The sequence below is a fragment of the Neoarius graeffei genome, chromosome 11 (assembly GCF_027579695.1).
Source record: "Neoarius graeffei isolate fNeoGra1 chromosome 11, fNeoGra1.pri, whole genome shotgun sequence".
In the NCBI taxonomy this organism is placed as follows: Eukaryota; Metazoa; Chordata; class Actinopteri; order Siluriformes; family Ariidae; genus Neoarius; species Neoarius graeffei.
The window spans coordinates 67666759-67682790 of record NC_083579.1 but is presented as its reverse complement, the minus strand read 5'-3'; the positions used below and the strand labels follow the sequence as shown (position 1 = coordinate 67682790).

General features: G+C 40.4%; 1 protein-coding gene across 7 annotated transcripts in view; it reads right to left on the bottom strand.

Annotated features, from left to right (window-relative positions):
* Window positions 1–16032, bottom strand: part of ttll5 (tubulin tyrosine ligase-like family, member 5) — a 231636-nt gene that overhangs the window by 153171 nt on the left and 62433 nt on the right. For all 7 annotated transcript variants that reach the window (XM_060934635.1, XM_060934633.1, XM_060934636.1 and 4 more), the window contains one exon: window positions 3036–3117. In XM_060934635.1, coding sequence (XP_060790618.1) covers window positions 3036–3117 — 82 coding nt within the window. The remainder of the gene's footprint in view (window positions 1–3035; window positions 3118–16032) is intronic.

Genomic DNA, 16032 nt, shown 5'->3' with positions numbered 1-16032 from the left:
TTACTCTTATTCCATAAATATGTCACTAATATGGTTGAATATTAATTATAATAAGTGTTCAATCACAGCAACTTTTCAGGAGGGGGAAAAAAATCTCACTAATATTACAAAAAAAAAAAAAAAAGAGTGACTTTCATGTAGAACCCATGAGCCTTCAGGGGCCTAAGGCGAGTCCCCAAACCCCTGGCCGTTATGACTGGTTCCACTACGCTGATATTTTGGTCTAGTTAGAACCCTGCACTCTGAAGTCAATTAGCAAATAAGGCTCATATGAATCTTACACAGCATCCAACCGAACCCCTTTTATTGCAAAGCCTCACAGGCAGGGTACAAAATATACATTTCAGTGACATTTTACTGAAAAAGAACAGCAAAGTCTATTTCCACAAGTCAAGTGAGGCTTTAAACTAGTTTGCCAAAAAATTTACCGACTCTAAAAGAGAAAATGCAGGAAACAGGAAACTGTAACAGAAACTTGGGCTATTTTAAGAATCACTGTACAAAATGTTTATAGGCATGTTTACAGTATACTTACACTCAAAGTAGTGTTTTGGGGAAAACCCTCGACTCGTTTGAGACTTCATTAAGAATTTCTGTTTCCATTTGCCAAACCAAAATAAAGACAGTCTTTGAGTCAGGGGTTTTAAAAAACTGCGAGAAATACGTGGGTAGATCTAACACATTTTATGTTGAATCATTGCTTTTTAGTACTACACAGTTCTTGCAGTAATGGAGGACGCATAGGAAATGTAACCTTTGAGGGAAAAGTTAAACAGATATCTAATAAAGACGTGAAGTGCAGCATTGCCAGCCTCTACAGGGGTTTTGAAAAGTGAGGAACCTATAGGAACATGTTGAGCAAAAGCGAGAAAAACATGATACTGCTGGTGAGAAAATGTGTCGAGCAGAAGGGGAACAAAATTAACTACTGTATACGGACTTTTACCCTGGAACTTTTCAGACACTCTGTAAAATGCACAGCTTAATGCCTTACATGGTGACATTTCAAAATGCGGGTCATTATCTCTATCGTATCACTGTATCAGAAGCCTTGCTCATCCATGAAAGACGGACATCTGCCAAGTCTGTACTGAGAGCTGTAGGTACTTTTTGAATTTTCAGAACATACAGTGGTGCTTGAAAGTTTGCGAACCCTTTAGAATTTTCTATATTTCTGCATAAATATGACCTAAAACATCATCAGATTTTCACAGAAGTCCTAAAAGTAGATAAAGAGAACCCAGTTAAACAAATGAGACAGAAATATTATACTTGGTCATTTATTTATTGAGGAAAATGATCCAATATTACATATCTGTGAGTGGTAAAAGTACGTGAACCTCTGCTTTCAGTATCTGGTGTGACCCCCTTGTGCAGCAATAACTGCAGCTAAACATTTCCGGTAACTGTTGATCAGTCCTGCACACCGGCTTGGAGGAATTTTAGCCCATTCCATGTTGGTGGGTTTCCTCACATGAACTGCTCACTTCAGGTCCTTCCACAACATTTCGATTGGATTAAGTTCAGGACTTTGACTTGGCCATTCCAAAACATTAACTTTATTCTTCTTTAACCATTCTTTGGTAGAACGACTTGTGTGCTTAGGGTCGTTGTCTTGCTGCATGACCCACCTTCTCTTGAGATTCAGTTCATGGACAGATGTCCTGACATTTTCCTTTAGAATTTGCTGGTATAATTCAGAATTCATTGTTCCATCAATGATGGCAAGCCGCCCTGGCCCAGATGCAGCAAAACAGGCTCAAACCATGATCCTACCACCACCATGTTTCACAGACGGATAAGGCTCTTATGCTGGAATGCAGTGTTTTCCTTTCTCCAAATATAACGCTTCTCATTTAAACCAAAAAGTTCTATTTTGGTCTCATCCGTCCACAAAACATTTTTCCAATAGCCTTCTGGCTTGTCCACGTGATCTTTAGTAAACTGCAGATGAGCAGCAATGTTCTTTTTGGAGAGCAGTGGCTTTCTCCTTGCAACCCTGCCATGCACATCGTTATTGTTCAGTGTTCTCTTGATGGTGGACTCATGAACATAAACATTAGCCAATGTAGTCTTCAGTTGCTTAGAAGTTACCCTGGGGTCCTTTGTGGCCTCGCCAAATATTACACACCTTGCTCTTGGAGTGATCTTTGTTGGTCGACCACTCCTGGGGAGGGTAACAATGATCTTGAATTTCCTCCATTTATACACAATCTGTCTGACTGTGGATTGGTGGAGTTCAAACTCTTTAGAGATGGTTTTGTAACCTTTTCCAGCCTGATGAGCATCAACAATGCTTTTTCTGGGGTCCTCAGAAACCTCCTTTGTTTGTGCCATGATACACTTCCACAAACATGTGTTGTGAAGATCAGACTTTGATAGATCCCTGTTCTTTAAATAAAACAGGGTGCCCACTCACACCTGATTGTCATCCCATTGATTGAAAACACCTGACTCTAATTTCACCTTCAAATTAACTGCTAATCCTAGAGGTTCACATACTTTCGCCACTCACAGATATGTAATATTGGATCATTTTCTTCAATAAATAAATGACCAAGTATAATATTTTTGTCTCATTTGTTTAACTGGGTTCTCTTTATCTACTTTTAGGACTTGTGTGAAAATCTGATGTTGTTTTAGGTCATATTTATGCAGAGATATAGAAAATTCTAAAGGGTTCACAAACTTTCAAGCACCACTTTAGGTTTAAATATAATAATTTTTATCTGCATCAAACAGGTGAAAAATATACGGTAAAGGTTTACTAAAAACCCCACATGACTGAATAATAACCATGGAATTACCTCATGTTAAAAGAACAACATAGCATGTTGAAATCAATACAAAGTACATAAAAGACAATAATAATTAAAAGCAGACACGATTGGATAGAATCAAACTTTACCAAATTACAACTTAACTCAAATTGTTTAACTAAATGAAGTGCTATATAAAATCCAAGCACATGAAAAACTGGAAAAACTAATGATACACAAGTATGAGCTTATAGTGTCAAAACCAATGTCACTCACCATGCCAGTGATGGAGAGAGGTTCACTTCCAGGAGCCATGGCTTGAGGTTGGAATCGATGAGAACATCAAAACCATACAATTCTGCAGACAGAAGCAAGCACGCACGCACACACACACACACGCTTATGAAATTAGCTTGGTGGATAGAAGAGCAGCCAACTTCTCAAGCATCCCAACATGGAAGCAGCCACTGAAGAGGCCTCATCATGAGCTACACAGGCTGTCTTGTGACCGTATGCATATTTCTGCTACTGATTAAGCGTATATTAAATATCCAAATCATCTGAAGAATATTCTATTCCAAAGACAATTACTAAGAATAGCGTGGATTAAATTCAATATACCCAACCTAACGAAGGAGATTGAAGACAGACCAAGATAAGAAACATTTACAGACGTACTCATAAACTCAATAAAATGTTATTAGATATAGTTTTAAAGCAAAACTGGGCCAGTCTTCAAAGCAAACATGTGCAGAGATAAAGTCATGGCAAAAACAACAATATAAAATATGCTAGAATGTGCCTTTCATAAACTTGCTGAAAGAAAAAAAAAATACATCTGTTCTGAGAATCAAATGCGGGCTTCTAAATATTAAACTCAAATTATTAAAATGGCATTCAAATTAGAATTATGAAAGCCAACATCTGCAATGTTCTTAGTCAGCCATGTCATCATCTGTTTGCCCTCTTACATTACAGCAGATGCTGCATGGCCATTTATTCTTGCACCTTCAATTAGGCTCCCAGCAGTACCTTGTAACTACTCGCCACTAAGGTTATACTTCTCATGTACGTATGCTCACTGCTCAGCTATAACAAGCCACATAATACTACAAAACATTGTTATAGAGTACGATACATAGAGATTACACCATTGCGCAAAGATATGCACTTTATCTTCAAGTGGTGAACATATTTTCAACACGAGAAGATAAACTTCATATTTTTGCGCCACCATGTAACGTTCTTTCTATTATACCAGCAGGTTACCCTCAGACGTCAAGTCAAGTCTATTTGTTTCGCGCCTTTAACAATAAACACTGTCGCAAAGCAGCTTTACAGAATTTGAACGACTTAAAATATGAGCTAATTTTATCCCTAATCTATCCCCAATGAGCAAGCCTGTGGCGATGGTGGCAAGGAAAAACTCCCTCAGCCGACATGAGGAAGAAACCTCGAGAGGAACCAGACTCAAAAGGGAACCCATCCTCATTTGGGCAACAACAGACAACATGACTACAACATTATCAGTCCTAACATAAAGTCAGCTTCATTGATGCTATAAACCCCCACCGATGTAATATTTTTTAGTATATGATATACAATATGTTAACTCAAGACAAACAAAAATCCAAACATCCACCACCCAGGGGCCCACCGGGGACCCCCTGGGGCCCAAATATGGAATTTCTGAGTTCTTCCAAATTGCGGCTATCTCCTGTACCTACGTGGCAAGTTTAGTGAAAATCTGTCAAGAGTTTGTGTTGATAAATGTAACATCAAAGGCACTGAGGGAGGGGGTGGGTGGATGTTGTGCCCCCCCCAGGGACCTCCCTTGGGCCCGTACATGAATTTTGCTTATATCTGCAAAATTCCAGGTCATCCCCGGACCTACTTGCCAAATTTGGTGAAAATCTGTCGAGAAATGGTGACGTTAGCTCAAAACGAACAAACAAACTTTGCTGCTTATTATATAGAAAAAAGAAACAAGAAGATAGACACATCCACAAAAAAAAATACACAAGTTCATCAAAAGAATTAAAATTTTGACCCGGTTTGCCATTTTGACAACGCACGTCTAGTCAGCGGGAAAACACTGGGAGTGACGTCATCGGAGTGAAATATCGGGACTTGTTATGCATACAGGACACTTTTTCGATGGAATAAAAACGTGTTCTATTCCCTTCTAGCAGGTTTCATTCGTTTGGTTTGAGAGCATGTAATATTGTTAGCATATCGCTCATCCTACGTGTATTATGCCACTCGACCCAATGGATAATGAGCGTTGAATATGGTTTACGATATTGCATATGACGTCGCACGTCGGAGCTGATGAGAATATCCGATGAGGAAGATTTCTGCTGCGTATGCACAGAAGCATTTCTTTGTTCGCCGGGAAAGAGAAAGACACGAACATCCAAAAGGCTACCAAAACTTTGTTAGATATTCTTCACGCATATTTACAAACAGTGGCGAACCTGAACTTGAGCTCAGCCAAAACATAGCCAGACACAGCAAAAAAGTAACAGGGCAAAGGATTTTGCAAGGGATTAGTGGCAGGCTGCCAGGTCGCTCCGTTGTGTGTAGTTGTCGATGTTGATCTGAAAAGTAACTAAGTAAATTACATTGAGAAATGAATACTTAAGTCTGAATGAAAAATACTGTGGTGAGCGTGTGTGGAAGAAGAATCTGGAGACAGAAATGTTAGTTTCTTGGTCGTTAGCCTGTGCTACTTGCTCTCGATAGCACTGGCTTGACCGCTTTATTAGTATTCGCTAACACTACTGATGAATGCTACACCGGCTGGAAGGCGACTTCACTGCTGTGCTGATGGCGACAACTTGCGGGTAAGCTAGCGTTGGCCTTTGAGAATGCTGATATAAAAAAAAAGTGTGTATGTTTATTAATAATAATAATAACAACAACAACTTTTTTGTGGTATATCAGATATATTCCATTCAACTCGTCTTCGACTCATTTAATATCATTCTAGCTGAATGGAATATCTCTGATATACCACTCAATGTCAGCCAATATTATTTAAATATCTCACTCAGATACGCAATGTATTTCATATAAAAAAATGCGAGTTTTTCAACACGAGAAGAAAAACATCTTATCTTCAAGCCAACGTATGATTTTCTTTTTATTATATAGACACATTCACAAACAAAAAGTACCCAAATTTATCAAAACAATTAATCGATTTCCTCACAAGTGACATACAGAGATTTAGGTCACGGTTTTGAATCTCCATGTCCTGGATGTAGCTTATACGAAAAATCCAAGTGGCGTATTTCCCAGTAAAACACTCATGTTCACGTCATTCTATGATTATATTTCAGTGTATTGTTATATAACTCCAAGGTCTCAGGTTCTGAGCTTGGGTTACTGTCAGCGTGGAGTCTAGTTTGCTCTCCTCACAATATGCCAGTCGGTGGCTTGATTATGCTGATTGGCCGGCTCTAGACCCACCACAAGATAAAGCACTTACTGAAAAAGAATGCATTAATGTATTGTCATATAATGTGTGCACTCAATAAAGGTAGCTGGACACTTGAATAGCTGCTGCTATTGTGTTAGACATAGTCGAATGATTATGGATTTTCATTAGCCTGTAATTATTTTTGCTGCTACAGAACAAATAAGTGCTACACTACAAAAAAAAAAAAAAAAATCAGATTCAGATCTATTTCTCCACAGTAACATTAAATCTTAGTGGAACTTATTAACCATCACTCTCAGATCCTAAAGAGACTTTAATCGAGGGCTTTATTAAAAGGTACAGTCAAGCCGGAAAGTCTGCACACCTCTTTCACCTTCTGCATGTTTTATTACGTTACAGACTTATTCTACTATAGATTGAGTTCATTTTTTGCCTCAAACATATATGCACAATTGCCAATAATTACGAAGTAAAAACAGGTTTTTAGAAAATATGTAAATTTTATTTTACTGACAAAAATAGGTTATTTAGGGGTTACATATCTGTACACAGGTGACACGGTGGTGTAGTGGTTAGCGCTGTCGCCTCACAGCAAGAAGGTCCGGGTTCAAGCCCCGTGGCCGGCGAGGGCCTTTCTGTGCGGAGTTTGCATGTTCTCCCCGTGTCCACGTGGGTTTCCTCCGGGTGCTCCGGTTTCCCCCACAGTCCAAAGACATGCAGGTTAGGTTAACTGGTGACTCTAAATTGACCGTAGGTGTGAATGTGAGTATGAATGGTTGTCTGTGTCTATGTGTCAGCCCTGTGATGACCTGGCGACTTGTCCAGGGTGTACCCTACCTTTCGCCCGTAGTCAGCTGGGATAGGCTCCAGCTTGCCTGCGACCCTGTAGAACAGGATAAAGCGGCTACAGATAATGAGATGAGATGAGATGAGATGAGATATCTGTACACACCCTTAACCTAATACTTGGTTGATGCACCTTTGGCAGCAATTACGACTTCAAGACATCTTGGGAAAGAAGGTGCGAGCTTGGCACACTTGATTCTGGACCTTTTTGCCCATTCCTCTTGGCATGTCCTTGCAAGCTCCGTAAGGTTGGATGGGGCGCATCGGTACACAGCCATTTTCAGCTCCTTCCACAGATGTTCAATCGGATTCAGGTCTGGGCTCTGGCTGGGCCACTCAAGGACATTCACAGACTTCCTCCGAAGCCACTCCTTTGTTCTCTTAGCTGTGTGCTTCAGGTTATTGTCATGTTGGAAGGTTAACCTTCGCCCCAGTCTGAGGTCCAGAGCGCTCTGGAGCAGGTTTTCTTCAAGGATCTCGCTGTACTTAGCTGCATTCATCTTTCCCTCTATCAGGACTAGTCGCCCTGTTCCCGCTGCTGAAAAACATCCCCACATCATGATGCTGCCACCGCCATGCTTCACTGTAGGGATGGCATTAGCCAGGTGATGAGCGGTGCCTGGTTTCCTCCAGACGTGACGGCCAAAAAGTTCAATTTTGGTTTCATCAGACCAGAGAATCTTGTTTCTCATGGTTTGAGAGTCCTCTAGGTGCCTCTTGGCAAACTCCAAGCGGGCTGTCACGTGCCTTTTACTAAGGAGTGGCTTCCATCTGGCCACTCTACCATAAAGGCCTGATTTGTGGAGTGCTGCCTGGATGGTTGATCTTCTGAAAGGTTCTCCCATCTCCACAAGGATATGCTGGAGCTCTGTCAGAGTCACCCTCAGGTTCCTGCTCACCTCCCTGGCCAAAGCCCGCCTTCCCCAATTGCTCAGTTTGGCCAGGCGGCCAGGTCTAGGAAGATTCTTGGTGGTTCCAAATTTCTTCCATTTACAAATGATGGTGGCCACTGCGCTCTTTGGGACCTGTAAAGCTGCAGCAATTTTTCTGTACCCTTCTCCAGATCTATTCCTTGACACAATCCTGTTTCTGAGATCTGCAGATAATTCCTTTGACCCCATGGCTTGGAGTTTGCTCTGACATGTACTGTCAACTGTGGGACCTTATACAGGCAGGTGTTGGCAATCCACACTCGTGTCCAATCAATTGAATTTACCACAGGTGGACTCCAATTAAGTTGGAGAAACATCTCAAGCAGTATCAGTGGAAACAAAATGCACCTCAGCTCACATTTGGGTGTCATATCAAAGGGTGTGCACACTTGTGTACATATGATATTTTACATTTTGATCTTGGATAAATTAGCACAAATGTCCTAAAAACCTGCTTTCAGTTTGTCATTATGGACCATTTTGTGTAGAATTTTGTGACAAAAAAATGAACTCAAATCAATTGTAGAAGAAGTCTGTAACGTAATAAAACGTGGAGAAGGTGAAAGGGGTGTGTAGACTTTCCGGCTTGACTGTAGGTGCACTCAGAGGGTAAAGCCATTAAGCCCATAATTAAAACACTAAAAGCCTGGAGACAACTGACAGCACTAGAATTAAGTGTAAAACAAAAATAGGATACAAGTGCCCAAGTAAAGTAATAAGGATTGTGGTCTTTTCTGATTAGATTTTGATAAAATCATAAAATTGAAACATTTTTAGAAAATAAAATTATTATTTTTTTTTTAAATCTAACATTTGTCAATTCAATAAATATTTAATAATAAGCATTTCATAATTCACAAACAAAATCCTCGGCTCGACTGGCAAATTTGTGCAAAAACTGTCAGTGTATCACTTTTGCCAGACATACATTGATTATTTCGATTATATTTAACTGAAAATGTGTAAATGGTGTGTAGCAAAATCATATGCATTTATTCAGACACCTTTTTTGACTTCAAGCAATTTTATGCCAAAAATAAACACTCACCCTCACCAGCCACTTTATTAGGAGCACCCTACACCTGCTGTTTGATGCAGTTATCTAAAATCAGTCGATCTTGACAGCGGCACGATGCATCAAATCATTCAGGTGCAAATCAAGATGCAAATGTTCACTTCAAACATCAGAACGGGAAAAATTGTGATCTCAAAGTGTGACTTTATTTCACTGTGGCATGGGTGTCGGTTTGAGCCAGATGGATTGGTTTGAGTATTTCAGAAACTGCTGATCTCCTGGGGTTTTCACACACAACAGTCTCTAGAGTTTACACAGAATGGCGCGAAAAACAAAAAACACTGAGTGAGTGAGAGACAGTTCTGTGGGTGGAAACAAACGCCTTGTTGATGAGAGAGATCAGAGGAAAACAGCCAGATTGGTTCAAGCGGCCAGGAAGGCTATAGCAACTCATAGCAACTCTTTACAACTGTGGTGAGAAGAAAATCATCTCAGCATGCAACAGAAGAAGAGCACATTGGGTTCCACTCCTGCCAGCCAACAACAGGACTCTAAGGCTACGTTCACACTGCAGGCTGAAGTGACTCAAATCCGATCTTTTCGCCCATATGTGACCTGTATCCGATCTTTTATTGACAATATGAATGACACAGATCCGATTTTTTCAAATCCGACCCAGGCCGTTTGGATATGTGGTCCTAATTCCGATTCCTATCCGCTCTTTTCATATGCGACTTCAGTCTGAACCGCCAGGTCGCATTCATCCGACTTACACGTCATCAACAAGCCACAAACGTCACTATTCTGCGCTGAAGTAGGCGGCGGGTCTCTCAAAAAAGTTACAACAACATGGCGCATAATCACGGGCGCAGATAGAGGGTGGGACGGGTGGGATTCGTCCCACCCAGATTTAAATTCACCTCGCTCGGTCCCCCCCACTTATAGGGAGGAAAAAACGCCAATGCTGTCTTTCTTTGTATAAGGCAAACCTCACGGAAAAATCAAAAGACTAATTACCATTCGGTTTATTGAGGTGCACGGCAGTGTATACATAGTTGCAACAATTCACATAAAACAAAGACTGATATTCGGTTGGTTGAGCTGCGCAGACTGCACAGGTTGCGAGCTCGAGCTTGGTTGCTATGGTAACCCACAACAAGTTTGACAGGCATATCGGGGTTGGGGTTGGTTTGCTGGCAGCTTTGTCCCCCCCAGTTTTTTGTCCCCCCCAGTTCAAAAAACGTATCTGCGCCCCTGCGCATGACATCAATGTGAGGGACGCTTTGGGCTGTGAAGGTTCTGAATCTTCTCAATGGAAGGACGCAGAGGTTAGGGAGCTGATTTCCATTTGGGGGGATACAGCTATTCAAGCTAGATTGGATGGGTCATACTGCAACCGGGCGGTTTTACTTCCATAAACACTGGCCATGCTCACTGCGTGTGACGTCGTCGTATCCTGCAATGCGCATGCGGAACACTTTTAGGTCGCTTTTCGTTCATACTGAGGATCACATACAAGTCGCATATATTTGTTAATGTGAACGACCTCACAAAAAAATCGGATTTCACAAAAAAATCGGAATTGAGCATTAAGCCTTGCAGTGTGAACGTAGCGCTAGAATCATGAACAAGTTCGTATTAAAGTGGCCGGTGAGTGTCCATTTGGTGACTGAAAATGAGATTTGGCATCTTAAAACACTGCATGTGTATTTTTTATGGCTGAATACGGGTGAACGATGAGAGAAACATCATATCATATATTCTTTTGTTTTTTAAAGATTTTTTTTGGGCTTTTTTCACCTTTATTACTGGATAGGACAGTGTAGAGACAGGAAATGAGCAGGAGAGAGAGACGGGGAGGGATCGGGAAATGACTTCGGGCCGGAATCAAACCCGGGTCCCTGGATTTATGGTATGGCGCCTTATCCACCTGAGCCACGACGCCCCCCATATCATATATTCTTGAAGGTATTTCTACAAAACATGACGTGTATCACCATGTACAGGTTTGCTAACAAACTGCAAAACAGCAGAAGTATTTTAATGTCTACCACTAATGTCTATCAAAAGTAAATAAATCTTGCTTGCTAAATATTTTATTTATAAAAAATGTAAAAATTTCATTCTGAAAAGAGGGAAAATATATATTTTGCAGTCCATCATTACTTTAAGACATGAAATGTCTTTCAATTAACAAAAATAAACAACAAGAGTGCTCTGAGAGCACAATATCCCCCGCTGGCAACTAGACCATAACTCTGGTAAAATGCGGCTGAATTGAACAAAATTGTAATATGCGTATGACCGACATATAACAAAGAATCCGGTCAAGTTTCGTGAAATTCCTCCAAAAACTGTGAGAGAAGTTGATTTCAGAAGGTGCGCGCCCTTCCCAAGACAGACAGACATCGTCACGACATAATCCCCCTTTGAGCCTTTCGCCCAGCGGGGGATAAAAACTTTTTGCCAAATTACATGAAATTCCTCCAAAAATTGTGAGAGAAGTTGATTTCAGAAAGCAATCACACCTTGATGAAATTGCCATAGTAAAGTTTGTTAATAATCAAGGGCATAACGCTGGTAAAATTTGCCCAAACTAAACGAAATTTCAAAATGCGTATAAACGTCATATAACAAAGCCTTTTGCCAGGTTTGGTGAAATTCCTCCACAAAGTGTGAGAGAAGTTGATTTCAGAAGAACTTACACCCTCATGAAATTGCCAAAGTACAAGTTATTTAATCAAGAGTCAAAACTCTGGTAAAATTTTCACAAACTAAATTAAAATCGCAATATGCGTATTACCGTCATAAAACAAGGCCTTTTGCCAAGCTTTGAGAAATTTGTCCAAAAATTGAGAGAGGAGTTGATGTCAGAAGGAAAAAACACCTTCATGAAATTGTGAAAGTACAAGGTTGTTAATCAAGGGCTGTAACTCTGGTAAAATGCGACCGAATTGAACAAAATAATATGCCTACTACCGACATATACAGTGGTGCTTGAAAGTTTGTGAACCCTTTAGAATTTTCTATATTTCTGCATAAATAGGACCTAAAACATTCATGTAAATGTATATGTAAATGATCCAATATTACATATCTGTGAGTGGCAAAAGTATGTGAACCTCTAGGATTAGCAGCTAATTTGAAGGTGAAATTAGAGTCAGGTGTTTTCAATCAGTGGGATGACAATCAGGTGTGAGTGGGCACCCTGTTTTATTTAAAGAACAGGGATCTATCAAAGTCTGATCTTCACAACACGTTTGTGGAAGTGTATCATGGCACGAACAAAGGAGATTTCTGAGGACCTCAGAAAAAGCGTTGTTGATGCTCATCAGGCTGGAAAAGGTTACAAAACCATCTCTGAAGAGTTTGGACTCCACCAATCTAGTCAGATAGATTGTGTACAAATGGAGGAAATTCAATACCATTGTTACCCTCCCCAGGAGTGGTCGACCAACAAAGATCACTCCAAGAGCAAGGCGTGTAATAGTCAGCGAGGTCACAAAGGACCCCAGGGTAACTTCTAAGCAACTGAAGGCCTCTCTCACATTGGTTAATGTTCATGAGTCCACCATCAGGAGAACACTGAACAATAATGGTGTGCATGGCAGGGTTGCAAGGAGAAAGCCACTGCTCTCCAAAAAGAACATTGCTGCTCATCTGCAGTTTGCTAAAGATCAAGTGGACGAGCCAGAAAGCTATTGGAAAAATGTTTTGTGGATGGATGAGACCAAAATAGAACTTTTTGGTTTAAATGAAAAGTGTTATGTTTGGAGAAAGGAAAACACTGCATCCCAGCATAAGAACCTTATCCCATCTGTGAAACATGGTGATGGTAGTATCATGGTTTGGGCCTGTTTTGCTGCATCTGGACCAGGACGGCTTGCCATCATTGATGGAACAATGAATTCTGAATTATACCAGCGAATTCTAAAGGAAAATGTCAGGACATCTGTCCATGAACTGAATCTCAAGAGAAGGTGGGTCATGCAGCAAGACAACAACCCTAAGCACACAAGTCGTTCCACCAAAGAATGGTTAAAGAAGAGTAAAGTTAATGTTTTGGAATGGCCAAGTCAAAGTCCTGACCTTAATCCAATCGAAATGTTGTGGAAGGACCTGAAGCAAGCAGTTCATGTGAGGAAACCCACCAACATCCCAGAGCTGAAGCTGTTCTGTACGGAGGAACGGGCTAAAATTCCTCCAAGCCGGCGTGCAGCACTGATCAACAGTTACCGGAAACGTTTAGTTGTAGTTATTGCTGCACAAGGGGGTCACACCAGATACTGAAAACAAAGGTTCACATACTTTTGCCACTCACATATGTAATATTGGATCGTTTTCCTCAATAAATAAATGACCGAGTCTAATATTTTTGTCTCATTTGTTTAACTGGGTTCTCTTTATCTACTTTTAGGACTTGTGTGAAAATCTTATGTTGTTTTAGGTCATATTTATGCAGAAATACAGAAAATTCTAAAGGGTTCACAAACTTTCAAGCACCACTGTAACAAGGCCTTTTGCCAAGTTTGGTGAAATTCTTCCAAAAATTGTGAGAGGAGTTGATTTCAGAAGGTCAGCACCCTGCCCAGAATGGACGGATGGAAATCGCCACGACATAATCCCCCTTCGGGCCTTTCCCCCAGCAGGGGATGAAAACCAGTGAATTCGAAGGCATACCCAAACTTCTGATATATCACCATTAGATATCATAATATTGATATTCATCAACATATCACCCAGCAGAGTACGCAGATATTGCAAATCAAATCAACATGATATTCAATTATAACATCTTAATATAGATAAATATAATATAATACAAACAATCATGCGTAAATATAAATATAGATGCGATCTTTTGATTAAGAATAGAAAAATGAAAACTAATACAAATACTCTTCTTATGAATCAGCTTCAAGTGCAAAAGAAGTGGTCATGTTTAAATAACCATATTTAAATATTTACACAAACTTGAGTATACATTGGCCCTGTCCCCTTTAATGCCACGTCAAGGGAAAGCTGGAAAAGTATTTTCCAAGTGTGAAAAAGGCACCTGGCAATTCCACAGTCTCTGCAATATTTATCCCTATCTTAAGCCTCTCAGGCAGTGAGGGCTGCACAATAAAGCCCTTTTAGCAGAGAGGGAGTTCAAATGAACCCATTTTGCTCTCTTTGCTCCTGGATCTCACACAGCGGAGGTGCTGCTACTGGCAAGAGTGTGTCTTTTCGTGTGTGTGTGTGTGTGTGTGTGTCTGCATCACTGATCAGATTTCAGTGCATTTCTCTCACACTCCTGGATATGGCCTATGAAGAGGATGATCACTGATTACTCAAATACAGCTGCAAAGCATCCCTCAGCACTTCATATGCAGTTCCTCCTTTACTTGGAAACTGATTGGAAGATATGATCTAATAATTTTACAGGGAGTGTGTCACTATTAATCCACAATCATCGATAATTCTCCAGTATCAAGTCTTCTGCAATAAATTGACTGACTGATTGATTTAAAAAAAAAAAAAAAAATCATCCTGCGACCTTCGCAAAAATCCCAAGCTGTATCGATGTTCACAAAGTTTTTTGTGTCTTCAATTTTCCTGGACCTCCTACAATAAACCATTGTGCTGTGTGGATCATGTTAATCATGTAGCCCATCACATACGGTACATATCGTATTCTTTCGCTTTAAAAAAAAAAAAAAAAACTTACAAAAATGCTGTATCTAAATTCATTAATCTTTCATTAAGTGGCGATTCTAATCAGATATCGGGTTCCGTTGCTATTAATTCTGCAAACAGTACAGCTATTTAGAAATGGGCGGCGAGATCCGATGGAACTGCAGATTAGATGTAATACCCTGCCACAGACAGTAACATTAGAGGCAGAAGAGATTATACAGTAGTTCTTTTTTTCCTTCCTTACTTTTAATTTGAGTTTCACTCACTTTCTCACAACTCAACTTTACGAGGACGAAATTCGACAAATTAATTAATAAATAAATAAATAAATAAAATTCTTATTTAGCATCTTTTATAAGGAGAGAAGAACGCAACTAAAACCCTCGAGTCTGGAAAAATATACAGAACGCACAAGATGATAAATGTGCACATAACCTTTTATGCTCTCCGAATGCCCTGCCACTTGCACAGAAACAGACCTCAAGCACCCTCCACACACACTTGCACGCACGCTCCTCAGCAAACTGCCAACCAAACTCCATGTGCTGCACATTTTCCCTCAATTAGGAGCAGACGCCGGTCTTCCCCACTGCCTCGGCCCGCACAAGCAGACTTGCTCTCTGGCTCGTCACCATATACCAGGAGGCCTTATTAATATAACCACAAAATATGCACAGTGAGGAAAATAAATAAATATCAACAAGGGAAGATCAAGAGCGAAGTGCTGCTATGAGCTTCGGGACAAATCGAAGAGAAGGAAGACAGACTGAGCCCTGAATTCTATCTGAAAACCAAGCTCACTGCCGTAGCTACAAAACAATGTGGGCCACGGGAGCAATAACAGCGGTGAGAGATCGCAGTTAAGTGGTTCTCTTAGCTGTTGCGATAGCTGACGTTGTTCCGTCACTTCATAACAAATCGCTTTCTAATCAGCTTTGGGTGGCTTTTTATAAACATTTTAACAATGGGTGGAGGCAGTTGCCTGAGGTCAGAGATGAAGTATCAACGGCGCAATAAGAAACGTATGCTCACTGCTTCAGACCCAGTCATTTAAGAATGAATACTTTCAGGATACAAAAAAAAAAAAAAAAAAATAGAACCTTGAATGGACAGTTCTAAGTCAACAAAACATTACATTTTAATGAAATTATATTTAGAGAATAGCGCAGTACGAGTGATCCTGGTCAGCGTTCAGCGACTGGTTGACCACAGTCCGGATGCAGACAGAGCAAAGTATTTCAGCAAGTTTTCAAAATAAACGTTTGAAAAACACTGTAGCAAAGCAGATCGATGTGTGGAAAACGGCCAGACTAAGCAAGGGGTGTAGACTGCAATGGAAGAAGAATCAAATTAGTT